General features: G+C 36.8%; 1 protein-coding gene across 1 annotated transcript; it reads left to right on the top strand.

The window, feature by feature from the left end:
- The first annotated feature begins 3,410 nt into the window (after positions 1–3,410).
- On the top strand, positions 3,411–17,907 carry LOC137387475 (uncharacterized). Its single transcript, XM_068073908.1, has 12 exons — positions 3,411–3,638; positions 5,243–5,313; positions 7,134–7,237; positions 10,617–10,840; positions 10,994–11,115; positions 12,339–12,522; positions 13,465–13,695; positions 14,486–14,698; positions 14,835–15,026; positions 15,885–16,091; positions 16,608–16,818; positions 17,194–17,907. Exons 1-12 carry the CDS (start codon positions 3,488–3,490, stop codon positions 17,531–17,533), a joined length of 2,250 nt encoding a protein of 749 aa, XP_067930009.1. The 5' UTR covers positions 3,411–3,487; the 3' UTR covers positions 17,534–17,907.
- The last annotated feature ends 911 nt before the right edge of the window (positions 17,908–18,818 follow it).

The raw sequence follows: 18,818 nt of genomic DNA, 5'->3' as shown, positions 1-18,818 counted from the left end.
TATTGATGATATTAAATAACAACATCTACTATTTAAGGGTCTCTCTTCACAATTGTGTATGTTTTCTGCACTTTCGGATGTAAACTAGTTGATGCAGAGGAAGTACAGCAGGGCACAAAGCAGCGAGTACACAGTTATCAGCTCTGAGTGTTTAGACTACCCAGTAGAGAGACACTTTAGCTGTATCTTTTGCTATAGTTCAGCTGTATCTCTGCTATAATTCAGCTGTATCACTGGCTATAATTCAGCTGTATCTCTTGCTATAATTCAGCTGTATCACTACACTTCATGCCGGAAGATGGTAAATGGTTTCCTTATATGCACTATAGGTAGACAACTTGGTTCAGTACAAAAGCTCGTTAAGATTTGCTTACCCTTACCAATAAAGCTATAAAAACATTTTTCTGCAACTTGATTGGCTGAATACATTGAAGTTAATGTTAACTTAATGTACTTCAATATATACTTCTCAAGGATTTTGCGCTGTATCGCAACATCAGCACTGTTTTCCTTCGTTGTACATGATAGCTACTTAATGTCTTCTCTTCCACTTGTTCTGATTATTCAACATAAGCAGAAAGACTTACAAGCCACGGTTAATCACACTACCTTCTCTCCAGCCACATAATGGTAGCGTCATTAGCTTTCCATAATCATCGCAACTTCTTTGTATGTAAATAGAATATTGTAAGAGATTTTAACAAACAAAGAAAAAGGAGAGTACCTGTTATCGCAGGTGCTTGAAACTCGTCTTAAGCATAAGTTACTGCATTGCAACATTTTAAGCTCCAACAGCTTTTGAGCCGTTATTGTAAATAAGACTCTGTTTATTCAGTTCTATGAGAAAACCTTTTTCAAACATCAAAGATGTTCCTGTCTTTTCTAAAACAATAATAGATTTTCTATTCCGATGCTGCTTTAGTCAGCTATAGAAATACTTAATTTCTTATTTCAATTTTCTTTCATCTTTGTCTCATTTAGAATTGCCATATTTCAAGGCCAATGGAAGTTACAGATCGAGTGAGTGCTGTAGTCCAAGCAGGGACCACAGTCTAAACAGCAGCTGATTATCAACAAGGTTTTAGTCAATCAATGTAAGTGCTTCGTGACACAGTAATCTCAGTGTACACAAGGGTTTTATGTTTCTAAACCCAAAGACCTAAAATGCTGCTCTCTAAAGTCAAAGAGACGGTAACTCGTAGTTCATTTGTAAAGTAGTACAATTGCGTCATACCTTAAATTATTGCATTTTTGTGAGATTTCTAACTCTTTTGCTGCAGCAAGCCTTTGTAACGGCTTGCGTATATCATTCAATCTCACTAAAAGCCTTTATAGCCGTGCGCTTTATTGGCACCGCTAACTTCATTTTTCCTACTCAGAATCTGCTGGTTGTACAACTGTAACGCTGCTGTGTTTTATGGCAGCGCGTGTGTAGAACAAACAGATCAAGATTATCGTGTTGATCGCACTTCCAAACTGTAAGAATACTTTTTGGTAAGCATAACCGATAACGAGATAGAAAAAATAGATACGAATAAAATTTGTAAAAGTTGTAAGTGACTGTTGTGTATCGCTCTGTTCTCCGCAGACGCGCATATGCAGATTTGCTGAGTCAGAGTCAAGGAGCGGATATAAGCACTGGAGGATTATATGCGCCGCAGGATTGGCATTTCATACGCGAGTGTCAAGGAGGTAAGTGCAGTAATGCGCTCTTTTGAGTGTAAGCTGAATGTCTTTCTATGCTTGATAACAAATGTTCACAGCGTCAATTCAATTGTGGTGGCTCTTTCAGCTCATGTTCGTAGCAAGTATTTCATTTGTGTAAAGTTAAGCATGAAGGATAGTGATCAATTTTCAACTTGTGTTTGTGAAAAAGGTTTTACGATACGCAGTAAAGTATATAACGCTTGTATCTATCTCAAGTTTGCTATGCCACTACGTATAATAGTTGAGAAGTTGCTTGACAGCTCTGCTTGCGTAAAGGCATCACGTTTCGCTGCCCGGCACTTTCTTAATTTATAAATTTACATGTTTACGCTGCTGCCTTCTGCTTCTTCAGCCTTTTTGCATTACAGTTGTTATACTGACTTTCATCAGCTATGCCCAGTTCACTTTGAGTCTGAAAGTTGATAATGTGAAAAGAAAAGTGTCCTACATATAAATAGAGCGGTATAAACAAGCATGTAAAATAATATTTAAGGATATCTGCTTTTTTATCTAGTTAAGGTTTTATACAGCTACTTGCATATCTCAAGTTAAGCTGTATCAATTTATAAGGTTAAATACTAAGGTCGCTGCATTCAAAATGCATTGTGTTTGGTATAAAAATGGTTAGATTTAGGCCGACTACAGTTTGGTAACTAAACATAAGTTGTAAGATCATTTTTATGTATTTCTTAATTATGTTTTGATTGGATGATTTTTGAACAGTGCTGTATAGATTATAATATTGGCACATCAACAAATTTTTTTGCAATATATGCTATATATGCAATATGCTTACAATATTTTCTAAGGCCGAATATTATACACCTTTGTAAATATATGGTATGTATAAATGAATACACAAATATTTTTAAATAAATATAGATATACATGTATATAAAATATAATGTGTAAAATGTATCAAATTTAGTACATATATTATGCATATATTATATTATACATGTATTATGCATATATTATTTTACTATACAGATATTATACATATATTATATTACTTTACATATTTTATACATATATTATATTATTATACATATATTATACGTATATTATATTATTATACATAGATATATTATTATACATATATTATACGTATATTATACTAATACACATATATTATACGTATATTATTATACATATATTACACATATATTATATTATCATACATACATTATACATATGTTATACGTATATTATATTATTATATGTATATTATACATGTATTATATTATTATACATATATTATACTATTATACATATATTATATGTATATTATATTATCACACATATATTATATGTATATTATATTATTATACATATATTATACAGATATTATACTATTATACATATATTATATGTATATTATATTATTACACATGTATTTTATGTATATTATATTATTACACATATATTTTACGTATATTACATTATTATACATATAGCTAATGAACATGATTGGGCATAAGCTATTTCCCCTGCCTCCCTTCTCATTAATATAAAACATATTGATATCTCTAAGAGTCATTGTTCCTTGAGTGTTGCCAATCTACATGTAGCTGAGCATGAATAGAAAATGCTGTGTAATGGACTCATTGTCTACAGCATTTTCTGTCAACAGATATCACTCGAGTTCTTTACACTTTGTGCAAACCTCCATTGTATTATGAATAATGTCAATTCTAGTTGAATTCAAAAGAAATATTGACAAGTCTACAAAAAGAGGCGTTTCCACTCTCCATAATATTCGGAACTAGATTTTGGCAAGATGAAGTCGACTTTTTCAGCTCTCCTCATCACTGCCTTTTTAAGCGCGTGCACAGGACACGTTTCGCTGACTTACCCACTTCCTCGACCAATCAATTACGACTTTCTTGACAATGCAAGAACTCCTCCTCCTTGCGGTGGCCAGGAAAAAGGTAGAGTATTTTTGTGTCGCACTTTATTATTGAGAAAAGGAATGCAAGATGTGACAGGAATAATCCACGGCTAAAACCGATAAGAGTTTCTTGCCACTAAAAACTGTGAAGAGACTTAGAGGTGAAGATAGTTTCATGATAGACTGATGCTGTAAACATCCAGAATATAGTCTTCTGCTAAACACTGACCTAGAGAGTCTCTGATTCTCCACTAACTGTCTATGCAAAAGTGTCCTTTATGTTTATTCCTCATAACAATCACATTCTAGAGTGTACAGTGTTTGAGAAAGGTCATGGCTACTTAAACTTTCTATACACTCAAAAAGGTTCAGCAATTCACATAACTCAATTGTGGAATGACATAAGTTTGAAAACTTGAAAAAAGGAGATTGTTCTGTGGAATAGAGAGGAAGTGGTTATGACTAGGAACTCACTGTTTCTTTGATATTGGACAGACTCAGATTGCTTGTATTCCTACACCCTTCAAAATGAAAATTATGTTTCTGTTTAGTAGGTAGTACTGCAACACTCTGGTAGATAGTACTGTAGTACTCTCTAGTAGGTAGTACTATTACAGTAGTACTCTCTAGTAGTAAAATACTGTCTAGTACCACAACTTGATCATAAATCACAAATTCACCACGAAGATTAATCAAGATTAAATACAATGGCTAAACCACTGGCTTAGCAGCTTTCCTTCATTGCTGGTCAGCTTCTTTTGCTCCTTTTACGGAGGGACATGCTTTTTTATAAGGTCAACTGTAAGAAATATGCCAAGCATTGCTATAGGTCCAACATCTCTGAGGAGAGACAATTTCTGTAGGACAGTATCCTGTGTACAATGAAATTACATTAACACTGGTTCAGTGCAGGAAAAATCTATTATGACAATTAAGCTACATGTAAGATTGAGTTATAATAGGTCTATGCATATCATCTCATCAACTCCCAGAATCTGTCTGATAGAATTAGTTAATTCCCTTAAGTTCTCACGGTCTGTGGTATTCAACCATCAAAACAAACCTCTCCCGCTCTTGTCAGTAGTTTTCTTTTATGAAAGGAACTCATAGTTATAATCATGCTCTCTAGGTCAAGGGTAGTACTTCACTACACTATATATTTATACTTATTATAATCTCCACGTTTGAGTAATTGTCAGTCTACTAGAAGAACCAAGTAGGGCAGCGATGGGTGGCAGATAGGCTCACGGGTCCTAAATGCTTAAGGGTATTATATCTTGAGTGTGGCAGCACTGGCAGCGTCTACTGCGGGTCTATAAGAAAAGCAGATAGTAATACAGGTTTTTGACATAGACAAGCGAAAAAAAGGCAGACATCAGCGTATGCTGCAAAAGACTATATTGATATGCTGCAGCTATGTTGACAGATATCCTTGCTTTAGAACTTGATTTAAAGTCTAGAGTGTTCTAGAATGTTCTAGAAATTTCTCAACAAAACCATAGCTAGATCCGGCAATCATCAAGAGTAGTAGAATTGGTTGCCTCACATCCAACCAAAGAGCTGCAGGTTAGCAAAGTTATCAGAAATAACCTGGTCTATAGTGTTTGTTGAATGCAATGCTGGCAGATCTTGTGTTTGCTTCAGGTCAACCACTGTCAGAGTTTAGAGAAGGGGAGAATGTGACGGTATCATGGCACTTAGGCTATCCACATCGTGTAAGTTAGCCCTTAACACATCTTAGCTGTTCGGTGTGAACTCAGGCCAGAAACTGCTGGTCACTAATCAGCTGTTGCACCAATCAATGACCATCATAGTTTTGTAGCCTATTTTCTTTCCCTATATTCATTCTTATAGGGAGGCTGCTTTCGAGCTGCCATAATCTCATTTTGCTTTACTCCAACAAGCTATCCAACTTGGGATGGTAGTTATATTTGTTAGCATTAGAAAGAATAGTTTACAAAAAGCTAGAATTCAAAAACTGAAGTTAAGATTTTTTTTTAATTTATCCTAAAATATCGAATTACTTAAATTACAATGCAACTGATGAGCAACACGCTGTATACATCAAAACTATGTTTGAGAGGCTGTTGATCAAAGCTAACAAGCCAAGTTGCATTAAAAGGTCCATAGAAATGGGGGCAGACAGTTAACAGCTAGATGACCCTTCCTTTGAAGAGCTTCATATCACATGATTGCTGCCTAGCATCCAATTGCTGTCAACTTATCATTAGTCATTTGCTAATTAATAATTTGCTAAAGGGTAAGAGGAGTTTAGTAACATGTCCACACAAAGGATATGCCAACTACCACATCTCTAGACTTACTTATAAAATTGGCCTTGTATATATCAATACACTGAATGTTAAAGACTAACAGCTCCCAATACTAAAACTAATTGCAGGTGAGTGTTAGTTGTCACTAAACAGGGGTTTATAAAGTGTGAAGAAGACTTTAACCTTAGAAGCTAGTAGTTGGTATTGAGGAAAAACATAGATACCGACTCTACCCCCAATAAACTAAAACTAGGAATGTATCATAAACCAAAGATATCAGACAAGAGTGTGCAGTTTTTTCAGATTGCATATATTGCAGGTGTCTGTGTGAACCATATGTCTATGATATATTATGGTAGATAATAATGGCTCACTCAGGGTTTGTGTTTTTTTTGTGTGCATGAGCTTTTACTAACAACATATGCTAAGAACTCTACTGGGAAATATGTCATGAAGATATTAGTACAGTCACTAGATTTGGTATGGTATGGTATAGTGTGGTATGTATAATGTGGTGTGGTATGGTGTGGTATAGTGTGGTATGTATAATGTGGTGTGGTATGGTGTGGTATAGTGTGGTATGTATAATGTGGTATGATATGGTGTGGAATAGTGTGGTATGTATAATGTGGTGTGATATGGTGTGGTATAGTGTGGTATAGTGTGGTATGTATAATGTGGTATGATATGGTGTGGTATAGTGTGGTATGTATAATGTGGTGCGATATGGTGTGTTATAGTGTGGTATGTATAATGTGGTGTGATATGGTGTGGTATAGTGTGGTATGTATAATGTGGTGTGATATGGTGTGGTATAGTGTGGTATAGTGTGGTATGTATAATGTGGTGTGGTATGGTGTGGTATGGTATAGTGTGTTACGATGCGGTATGAAGTGATGTAATATGCTATAGTGCATTGGGGTGTGACATGGTGCGTATGGCAAGGTATAATGTATTATAGTGTAATACAGTATGGTACCTACACTGCAATATAGTACAGCTTGATATGGTACAATAAGATGCATTACAGTGCAGTACAGTGCAGTGTGGTATGGGGCAGTGGGGCATGGGGCAGTGTGGTATGGGGCTGTGTAGTATGGGGCAGTGTGGCATGGCATGCTAGTATAGTGCAGTACAGCAAGCTATAGTGAAACATAGTATAGTGTAACCCAGTACAATGCTGTAGGGTAGTGCAGTGCAACAAGATATGGTACCATGCAGTATAGTGTGTAAGTTCTCAGACTGTTCTTTTTGTTACATAGGGTGGCTATCGAATTGAACTTTTGCCAGAGGATGACAATGTTTCCAACGCTGTACAGCTTTTACCAACAGATGGTTCTGACTGGATTGGAGCTGATGATACAACGTAAGTTGTTTCCTGTAAAATTGTTAACACTCGCTAAGTCTTGGAGTTGTGAACACTCGTTTGCTTCTTGCCGATAAATAGTAAGATTATTTTTTAGGTTTTTCAGCATTAAAGAGCACCCGGCCGTATTTATCATTTTCCCTCTCAGCTAATCATTCTGCATTTAGCCTTAGTGACCAGAATGTGTTGTTATGTCATAGATAATTATCCTAGATCTGTGCAGAAGCGCCATTTTGTGGATATTGTTTTTGAAACAGCAGTTATTAGAGTATTTTTAGTAAATAAATTACTCGCAATTTGTTTAAGAGGCAAAAATATAAATAAAAAATATATGATTTTGCAAAATAGTAGATCAAGGTCGCATGTTTTTTGGCTATAAATTACAAACAAACTGGCGAAAGTAATTGTTTAACTCTGGCTCCCTTTTCGCTTAATTACGATCTTTATGAACACTATTTATAAAGCATCGTTCCACCACCCTGCTAGATGAAGCGATCGTGTTTGACTTGTAATGTCACCTAAGAACAGCAAATGGGTGTTTTGTTCTTTTCATAAATTAATGTGCAAGTCATGCTTAAGTACAGGGAGTGGCGGAGTGCCAGGCATTCGCTTAATTCATTGTGTTAACCAGCTCGATTAACTCTAGCGAAGGTTACACCATGACTTGCATTTTTTATAAGCCATACTGCATGTGCAGAACTGCAAATTTGTAGGTGCATTCCGATAGGCTGTTGTCCCCATCGCAATTGCTGCAAACATGAGCCGGCTTAGTGGCTGTGACCTCATAAAATACCACTCTTGGTTGTCATGGTAACAATCTCTTCAAGGCTATAAGATTATTTTACGAATGAGTAATTTTATTTACTGTTGCTTGCTTCTTGCATTCTATTAGAGTGGAAAATATGAACATGCTTGTCATTATAAGAAAATCAAAGAACTGAAACCTCAGCCAAACATTGTCAAATATGCATTTTATGTAATGATAGGTAATTCCGTTCTAAGAGCTGCATTTAACACTAAACATAATTGATCAGCCTATCAACAATGCTGATCAATGAATCAATCAAGCATTCAATGTATCTTGATCATGTTATCAAATGGAATATTCAAACTTTCCCTCCCTCTCTCCCTCTCTCTTCCTATTCCTCCCTCCCTCTCTCTTTCTATTCCTCCCTCTCTCTCTCTCCCTCTCTCTTCCTACTCCTCTCTCTATCTCTCCCTCTCTCTCCTTCTTCCTTTCTCTCCCTTTCTTTTACTCTCTGTCTCTCTTGCAGTCGATCATTTCAACAGTTACTGTCTCATGGTTTAGGCTTTACCACTGACTTTGATGCTTCTCTGTCTTCTGCTTTCTCTTGCCATCTGCTTGTGTCTGGTTCCCTCAACTTTATGCTATGCCTAGCTACATCTTTGCACCCTAGACCGAGTCTGCCCTGGTTCCTCTTGCTTCGCAAAGTTGTGAATATTAAAGTTGCCTTGGCAATTGCTCATGACCTATAATAATAGGCTAAAGCAGTATATAGGTTATGACCTATATGAAGCAATATAAGTCCCTGCGCATTCATTAAGTTCTGATAAAACTCGAGCTCTGCACTCAGCCATTGCAATTCATTTCAAAAGAGATGACTTCTCATGACATTTATTTTCTCTACTCAGATAATCTCTTTGAATACAAACAGCACACAGCATGTTTGTATCGCTTCACACATAAAACAAAGGTAACAAGTTCTGTCACTACACTAAGATTTCCTTTCATCAAATTAACTAAAAATTCAACTCGTTCGTTCACTGTGGCCAACCAGCTTACTGAGTGGCAAGCGATTAAATATTTACTTATCAATAATTTTAAATTATTAATTATTAGGTTTCTCTAGTACCACAGAAAAAATAAGAACATCAATAATAAATTAGTCCTTTTTAGCATGTTGAGACAAACAACTAGGTGTGACGTACAAATACATAATCCCTCGAGAGAAGATAAAAGCCATCTATGATCCTAGCCTTAAATCTAGTTGCATAATCGTTAGCACAAGTGTGGTTGCTGGCCGGCGCCCCTATATGTGTAGCAGCTGACAGAACATAAAATTTTCTAACAAACTTCTCTGTCAAAAGCAGTGTGACTCTGTATGTAAATGGATGTCAAAGGTTGTAAGCAAAATGGCAAGACGTTGTTGGACAACTCCTAGTGAATATTAAAATTGAAACAGCAAAAACACACAAGCTGCGAGTAAGTATAAAGTAAGTAAAGATATTTTTGTTTTCTGAATAACCTTGTAGGGCCACTTCAACCTTGACAATATTGCCATAAACAAGGAGTACATGAAGAAGTTTTTGAATGGCATTCTAAGAATAGCATAACTGTTATGTTATAAACATGTAGTTCCTTCATCGATGAATAGGTGGCGAACAAAGGGAACAAAACAGATCTAAAAATTGAATGCAGGCAAAGCTTTGCTTGTGACAATAAAGTAAAAAAGATGATACCCTACACTCCGCCTTAGAAAAAACCTGAAGAGTCATCGGCTTTTGTTTCTTAGCGTAACCTCATGCGCATAGTTTCGCGCTCGGCTTCACTAATCTGCCCACCTGAGTATAAGAATCTTTGTGACAAGAGGGGATGGTGAGATTACGCCTCGAATAAAATAAGTTGTATTGTTCAGAGAACAGAAGCTCTGCTCAAAAGATAGCTTAAGCAGAGACTTATTCAGACTGACCACAAATCTCTCTTACAACTTTACAATGGGGTTTCAGTAGAGAGAGTTTGATAGATCAAAATATAAGATGTTTTTCACCTCACAAAGTGTAACCCAATGATTTTTCACCTCACCATACGAATCTTAATTCACCATACATGTTCAACAAAATTTTCGCTAGTGTTCAAATTTGGCAGGGCAGTCGATGTGCTTATTACATACGTCAAAATAACAAAAACACTGAAACACTGAAACACTGCTTGCTAAAAATATTTTCACAACGCTTAAAGAAACACAATGACCGTGCTCTCTCAGTTCAGCAATTATTGTGTGTAAAACGATAATATTTTCCCTTTAAAACCACTAGCAAAGTTTGAGTTGTAATTCCTGTAAACAGAAGGTTAGACAACTTCCCTTAACCTGCTAACAAAAATCCACTTCATTACAAAAGCAGCATTGTTCGGGCTTTCATGCCGAATTAGTTTTAAAAAGTTGTAGCTGGAGTTAAGCTTCATAGAGTTCCTTCATGTTGGAATTCGCGGTACCAATAAGTTTGCTCACTAGAATGATTTCGCATTTTTTTTGAAAAACAGTCTAGTTTGCACAATCAAAGGTTTCTGAATGTAAACTTCCTAAGCGTTCTGTCGTGAGAGAAGACACCTGAAGCATGGACTATCTCTATTTTGTAGGTCCATTTCTGCACAAGTCACGCTACCTATGGCCACTTGTGATAACTGTACTTTGAGGTTGGTGCGCCAAGCTTTAGAGTGGGGCAGCAACTATATATTTTGGACATGCGCTGATGTTAAGATCATAGCGCAAGATTCAGAGATGTGCTCAAGTCGAGGAACCTTTGAGAATGACGCCTGCAACTGTGACAAGTATTACTATGGAGACAGATGTCAATTCTGGGGTAAACTAAACTTCCTGTGACAAACATACACACAAAACTATTTCCGCACATGCTACACGTTACCTTAAGTATTTATGACAAGCCACTGAAATCAAATGAGGCAGAATCACTATGCCAGACTATATTAAAGGAGTCGTGTTATTTTATTCACAGACGAGTGTGAGGCCGATGAAGACTGCATGAATGGCGGCATGTGCGTAGATACGTTTGCTGTGTCCAACCCTAGAAAACAGTGCTTTTGTGCCAAGGGTTACTTTGGAGACAAGTGCACACAGGTAAGTTCTTTGAGAATTCAGTTCAGTTACAACGGATGCTCTGTCATCTGGAGTTGTGTTCTCAATCGAATGTTTGTTCGCAAGGACTTGATAAGTAACTTATCATAAATATAAATCATCTCGTATCTAGAATGTACAGCGATGCTTTTTAATTGGATCTGGATCAATCAGTGAGCTCAACCTCATTCTGCTCTATTTTCCATCTAGTTTCCATCTAGTGTCCATCTAGTGTCTATCTAGTGTCCATCTAGTGTCCATCTAGTGTCCATCTAGTGTCCATCTAGTGTCCATCTCGGGTCCATCTAGTGTCCACCTAGTATCCACCTAGTGTCCATCTAGTGTCCATCTAGTGTCCACCTAGTGTCCATCTAGTGTCCATCTAGTGTCCACCTAGTGTCCATCTAGTTTCCATCTAGTGTTTTTCTAGTGTCCATCTAGTGTCCACCTAGTGTCCATCTAGTGTCCACCTAGTGTCCATCTAGTGTCCATCTAGTGTCCATCTAGTGTCCATATAGTGTCCATCTAGTGTATATCTAGCGACCATCTAGTGTCCACTTAGTGTCCATCTAGTGTCCATCTCGGGTCCATCTAGTGTCCACCTAGTGTCCACCTAGTGTCTATCTAGTGTCCATCTAGTGTCCATCTAGTGTCCATCTAGTGTCCATCTATTGTCCATCTAGTTTCCAACTAGTGTTCTTCTAGTGTCCATCTAGTGTCCATCTAGTGTCCACCTAGTGTCCATCTAGTTTCTATCTAGTGTCCATCTCGGGTCCATCTAGTGTCCACCTAGTGTCCATCTAGTGTCCACCTAGTGTCCATCTAGTGTCTATCTAGTGTCCATCTAGTGTATATCTAGCGACCATCTAGTGTCCACTTAGTGTCCATCTAGTGTCCATTTAGCGACCATCTAGTGTCCACCTAGTGTCCATCTAGTACCCAGCAAGCAATCTGGCTAGCGTTAACCTCAACCATTGTTAACCATGGCTGGTATTATTGATTTTATTTTTGGCATAAATTGCTTTAAAAGGTTTTGAACAAGAGGATACTTGAGAAATACTTAAAGAAACAGATTCTCATGCAACTTCATCCAAATAGCTGATTTTAGCACTGTCTCTAGAAGTAAGGAGCTTTTTTCCATACCAGTATTGCTTTGACATACCTCTGACCTTGGGAGGTCAAATTTTTGTTTACCTTGAATTATTGGTAAATGTATCTGATTGCAGGTCTCGAGTGTCAGTGATGTACCGACAGACTTCAGCAGCTACCGGAGGACAACCATGTCAGATAGATATATCTTATACCACAAAATTATTGGTGACGAAATCGAGATGGTGGTAAAAGTTATGACGAATACATGGGTAGGCATCGGATACAAGCCAACGGGATCGGTCACTTGCACCAGTACAGGTAATCGAGATTAATATGAAAGGCTCCTGTGAATACTCTTTCTTCTGAACCTATGCCTCGCAAAGTCAATATGAGTTTTCTAGAAAACTCAATATGAGTTTCCTAGAAAATGCAAAATGGGTTTGCATATCTTATTCCAACGAATAATTTTTTCCAATTTTTTTATTTTCTCACTCTGTTCTTGTGCTAGTTAATTTACATCAAATTTAAATTTCAAATCTTCATGGCTTTCATGTATTTTGAATATATTGTCGCTAGCTTCTTTAATAATGTTCTACTTAATATCTGTTTTCTTAAGAGAGAAAAGTATTTTAAACACTATTTGTGAAACTATATATTTGATTTGATTGGCTAACTGCTGCCCTTTGTTGGTTTTATGATTCTTGTTTGATATAATTCTGAAAAACATTTCTATTCAAATGAAATTACTGCCAATCAAGCAATTCATATATTTTTATAATATTGAACGTCCGGGTAATAAAAGTCTTTGCACAGTAAATTTATATTTATTTGGTATATAATGACAGTTACTACAAACTTGCAGTTGCAAGCTATGCGAGTTTAAATCCAGTACAAACTGGCTCTTTTCATTCCTCGATTTAAATGGCTGGACAGATGATAATCGAATAACTATGAGATTTATATATATATACATGTAGATGTAGATGTATATGAGTGCATGAGAAACGGTCTCAGAGAATGAGACAAAGTAAACAAGTTTCTAATAGGTTATTTGCAGGTAATTAAATATATCAACTTATCATGACTATATGCAATCTTATAAAATGTTTTGAGTACAAAATACTTATGCAATTTGAAAGTTGGAAAATTTAAATTCCTTACTCTACATGTTCATCACGAGGAAACAGGCCTTTGGCAGTTGGGCTACACGCTGACATGCTGCCAATAATGCATGTTAATTGAATGTGGATTATTTGCTAGGGATACCAGAGCCAGAAGGTGAAACCAGTGCTGAGCCAGAATCAAGCGCGGAGCCAGAATCAAGTGCGGAGCCAGAAAGCACTGCAGAACCTACTACAGTCGCTGAACCAGAAGCCACGCCTGAGACCACACCAGAGGGGACACCAGAGAGCAGTGTAGAGCCAACTTCTTCAGAAGCAACTCCTGGAAACCAGGTTATCGTGATTACTAGTGAAGCGGAGTACATAGCCTGTGAGTTCTAATGATCTTTACTAATTATCTTCCCTGTTGAATACTTCTCAGTTGTTCTGCAGGTTACACTTACATGTCTTTGCAATGACCAAGAACATAGAGACAAAATAGTTATACAATATTTTGGCATAGCATAACCAGTCATGCATCAAATTGCATGTATGTATATATATTATATATAATATATATACAATATATATATATGCATATATATGTATATATATATATGCATATATATATATATATGCATATATATATATATATATATATATGCATATATATGTAAATATATATAAATATATATTTATATATATATTTACATCATATATTCTCTCAGTTAACCCAAATGGTGGTAATGTCTACTCAAGTTTGGCTCTTCTACCAGAGACATGGGAGCTTGAGCATTCACCTCAAGAGCTTAGTTGCTCCCAATAGCGCGCTTTTCAGCAACTCACTTGAGCTGATTGCTGCCGGTATTTGGTCAAGCCACACTTGATGCGCATGTGTTATATAAAAATAAATTAGTTCACTCAATGAATCATCAGGTAGAGATAAGCAAATAGGTGTTGATAATTTTGAATAAGAGAGCTAAGTAAAAAGTGAGGAGAGACAAGTCCTCCAAGAGCAGTAAGCCCAAACTCACGTCTAACCAAAACCTAACCACATCTGTAGCGAGTGAGCTGATAGGTTGTAGATTCTCACTTCTGAATCAGCTTTTACAAAGTGATAATGCTAATTTATTTTCTGCAATAGCTTCAGTAACTTTTAGTTGTGTCGGCTTATATTACAGCTCAAGGACTGGACCCATCCTATGCCTCTTATAATTGCATTGTGGGTCAGGGAGGACAGCAGGTGGATCCAACTGGAGAACCAGAAACTGAACCTGCGACTGAGCCCGAATCAGAGCCTACTTCTGAACCCACCACTAGTGAGCCTGAAGGAGAACCAGAGGGAGAACCAGAGGGAGAACCAGAGGGGGAGCCAGAGGGGAGTGGATCAGGGCGTGAGTTTTTATCTATTATACTAGTCTTGTCAGTATTTGAGATATGACAACTCCCACCTAGCATCAATATGACTGTTAACCTCAAGTTGTCTCTCAACCATGATAAAGTACATTCCACTTGATATGCTTGCTATAGATCCGATGGATTGCACGGACATGGTTGTTATGGCAGCCCAAGGTGTTTATTCCCGGGTACATGATGCCTTCTCCAGAGACCGCAGTACACCAAAGTTTGATACAATGCTGGGAGGAGTGAACAGTTTGACAGCAGCTGTGGGCGAGGAGGCCAATGGATACACCACAGTTCTGTTCCGCAGAAAGCTTAATAGTAAATATTACTCAATGTTAATTTATTTTATTTGAGGCCTTGAAGAGGGTCTGCATGATCACACCTGGAGTTTATATCGAGCTTATATCGAGTTTATATCAAGTTTATAATGCTAGATGACTTGCACCCGGCAGAACACTAATAGTTTTTTCTGACTTAACCCAGCATGATTATCTTTAGCTAGCATTAGGCCCACATATGCACAGAATTTTTTTCATTTTTAATTAGACAGCTGGGAGAGGGATGTTTGAGAGACTGGTTCTCAGCAACCAAACAGAGTTTTAAAAGCACTAAAATTTTTAACTTCATTTAATTTGACCTAACAGAAGGCGTAAAGCATATGGTATGCATGTGAAGTCTGGATGAGATTAGCAAAAAATTGTGAAATTACATTTGCATAGATTGTCACTATTTATTATAGAACTGACTATCATTATACATTGTTACTAGTATTATAGATTGTTATTATTATTATTATAAATTGTACTATTAATATAGATTGTTACTATTAATATAGATTGTACTATTAATATAAATTGTTATTATTAATATAGATTGTTATTATTAATATAGATTGTACTATTAATATAGATTGTTATTATTATTATAGATTGTTATTATTATTATAGATCGTTATTATTATAGACTGTTATTATTATTATAGATTGTTACTATTATTATAGATTGTTATTATAGATCGTTATTATTATTATAGATTGTTATTATTATTATAGATTGTTATTATTATTATAGATTGTACTATTAGTATCGATTGTTACTATTAATATAGGTTGTTATTATTATAGTAGTTACTTCAACATAGGTATTCTAAAACTCTGTGATGCTTCTCTATGGCAGCTGGAGATTCAACAGACCACACAATAGAAGATGCTGCAATGAGTGTCATCTGGGCACATGGACAGGAGCATCTAGACTACATGCACAGCCCTCTGACTGGTCTCGAGTTCTGTACCGTTATGGATGTGTTTTTCTATAGGAAGGATGTGCTCATGTACCACGGCAGCGGCAGCAAACGAGGAGGGACAACACTAAACTTGGTCACAGGTAAGACAATTTGTGAAGAGCACAACTTCTTATAACACAAATAAAATAGTCTCCAATGCTTTGCCTGTATACACATTTCATATTATGATACAGTTACAACAGGAAAGGTGTGCGAATTTGCTTTAGTTTGTCGTGATATTATAGCATTGGGTTGTAACAAAATCCAACAGACTAAAGACCCTTAGATTTTAAAACAACATCCATTGATTTACAGATATTTTGAAAGCCGTAATTCTACAGCCTAAATGCAATCATGTTGGCATATCAACGCATTGACTGCTACTTCTAATTCTAATTTTTTCATTGTTATATTGCTTTCAATTTTTGTTCTATAGATGAAAATGCACTAATCTTATATTCTTTTTGGGATTAGGATAGTGGCAAATCAATGGAGGCGTATGTTAATCTGTTTAGTCAAATTTTGGATTGATTTTGAGAACTTCGATGAATAGTTGTCATGTTCCTAGATTCCTAGTCATTAAAAAAACAACCTTCTAGGATGCAAATGTTTTGTAGCTCCTACGATCTCATCTGACTCCTACAGCATTGATGAAGAGACGTACGTTAGTTGGTCACACAGCAGTGGGGCTGTCACATTTCAGCTGCATGCTGCCATCTCTCCCGGATCTTGGGTTGCCCTCGGAGTTTCAGATAACAAAATGATGGCGACCACTGATGTTATTCATATCGGAATCAACACTAATGGACAAGCAGTCGCCTCAGACAGGTACTACTACCTAATGTGTGTCTGAGCAATCTGTCTGAGTATGGTGTCTGCTTAGCTTATTGCATGCTGTGCATGGTTTTTAAGAGTCATTGTTGTATAAACAATGGCTCTGTGATCTTGTCTGTACATGTCTGGGTTCTGTGGTAAGGGAACCTTGACAACCAGAGACATGTCCAGTTGTACAGAGCAATTTAAGGTTGGATGTGATTTTTGTTACCACCAGTGGCCTTTTTGGGAATTGAACCTTCAACTTGCTGTTTGCAAGTCAGACGCTCTAGACCACTAGGCCACCGCTGCTCTCTCGTATCTAACTCTGAGTGCTTGCTTTGAGCTCTTAAAAGAAACATACATGATATTTTAACTATCATTTTGCAGATTTGCGACTAGATATGGTCTCCCAGAACTGGATGCCGAATCAGATGAGGACATCACTGTAGAATATGTCAATGGTAGAATTGTCGCTACCATCGTGAGACCAGACCATGGCAACGTTAAGTCTGATGACATATCGCTGGATGTGTGTCGACATCTCATCATTGCAACCGGAACTGGTTTCACTGGCAGCACTTTTAGTAGCCACAGCAGCACACCAGCTGTGTCTGAACTAAAGTACTGTTTCGTTCCTGCGATGACAACAAGCAGTGATGGAGTCAGAGGAATGGTTAGCAGCACGCTTTTAGCAGCGCTCACTGTTCTGCTAGCTTTGCTCAAATGAACTCTCTGAACTTCACGCGACGTTCCTTCAGATGCTGCCAGATCTTTTAGCGTATCTTTATATTTTTCTTCTAATTTATAAACATTGTTTAATGACTACTATGGCTCAACTGGTCCATGTAAAAATGTGATGTTATGTGGCGGATACACAGCTTTACTAGAGCTACTGCTTTTTTGAGTATGAAAATCTCTGGCTATAATTTTTTCTTGAGAACAAGAACTTAGATCAAAAGTAATCACTATCTCTCTACCTACATGTTACTTACCCACTGTTACCATGTTTTGTATTATAGATATAATTGCAGCCCTTTTATACATATATTTAAATGTAACACAACTCTTAGACTTAACAAGTACACAAATTTACACGAACAAATAAATATTGTGTAAAACATGCGAGTTGAGCAATCTATTGTTACTTTGTCTGCTGCCTTATTAATTTCCAATGTATCTGCACCCACCAATGAACTACATTACAGAATGGCCTTCCAAAAAAAGCACTGCACAATAGATGGCGTCAGCAAAAGATGGCGTCAGCAAAAGATGAGAAATAGTTGTGAAGATAGGGGCCAAGAACTAGGTGACCATGTGAATAATTTTTCAAATATAAGAATCAGCATTTTCCCTACAAGTTTACTATGTGCTTGAATGTTGGTGTACAGCATGCAGCAGCAGCGGCCACACAAGAGCGCTCATAGTCTTTACTACAATAGAAGCCGTGTCGGTCCATGTATGAGGCCACGGCTGGAGGAAAATATTGCTTCATATAGGATTTGAACTCAGGACATTTGGCTTGCCGGCCAACACTAGCACCCACACCAAACCGCCACCTCCCTGCATAGCAGATTAGTCGTACAGATTGTTATTCTCTGTGCTTTATTGGCACCAATGACGACACCTCACGGCACACTAGACTGTCAGGGTACTAGTATTGACAAATAGTCAACTGGGAAATAGCGCTTCACGACTTAACGCAACTTAATTGTTTGGTAGAGATTTTAAATGCAGACAATTTAAAAATTGCCACAGTTCAAAGAGATATCGCCAATTTTATAAACGGTATAATCATGCAATGGTGATTTATCTCACACCTTACAATTTTCAGAGTGAGAGATACTGGAACTAAAACAGATGCCTTCTAGTCATATAATAAGCTCATTCTATGGTCTTCCACGCACCCGGGCATTCATGAAATATATATTTATAATTACCACGATCACAAAATTGTTTCTTTTTAAGTAAAAATATACAAATACATCTTAACAAAAATTTAGAAACAAGAATCG

This window comes from Watersipora subatra, chromosome 2 (assembly GCF_963576615.1).
Source record: "Watersipora subatra chromosome 2, tzWatSuba1.1, whole genome shotgun sequence".
Lineage (NCBI taxonomy): Eukaryota > Metazoa > Bryozoa > Gymnolaemata > Cheilostomatida > Watersiporidae > Watersipora > Watersipora subatra.
This window is presented reverse-complemented; position numbering and strand designations above follow the sequence as displayed.

Excerpts from the sequence above, each read along its gene's own strand:
- LOC137387475 (XM_068073908.1), top strand. The coding sequence starts at position 3,488 with ATGAAGTCGACTTTTTCAGCTCTCCTCATCACTGCCTTTTTAAGCGCG. Across the intron at positions 10,841-10,993 it reads AGACAGATGTCAATTCTGGG|ACGAGTGTGAGGCCGATGAA; the intron begins GTAAACTAAACT and ends TTTTATTCACAG. Across the intron at positions 16,819-17,193 it reads CAAGCAGTCGCCTCAGACAG|ATTTGCGACTAGATATGGTC; the intron begins GTACTACTACCT and ends ATCATTTTGCAG.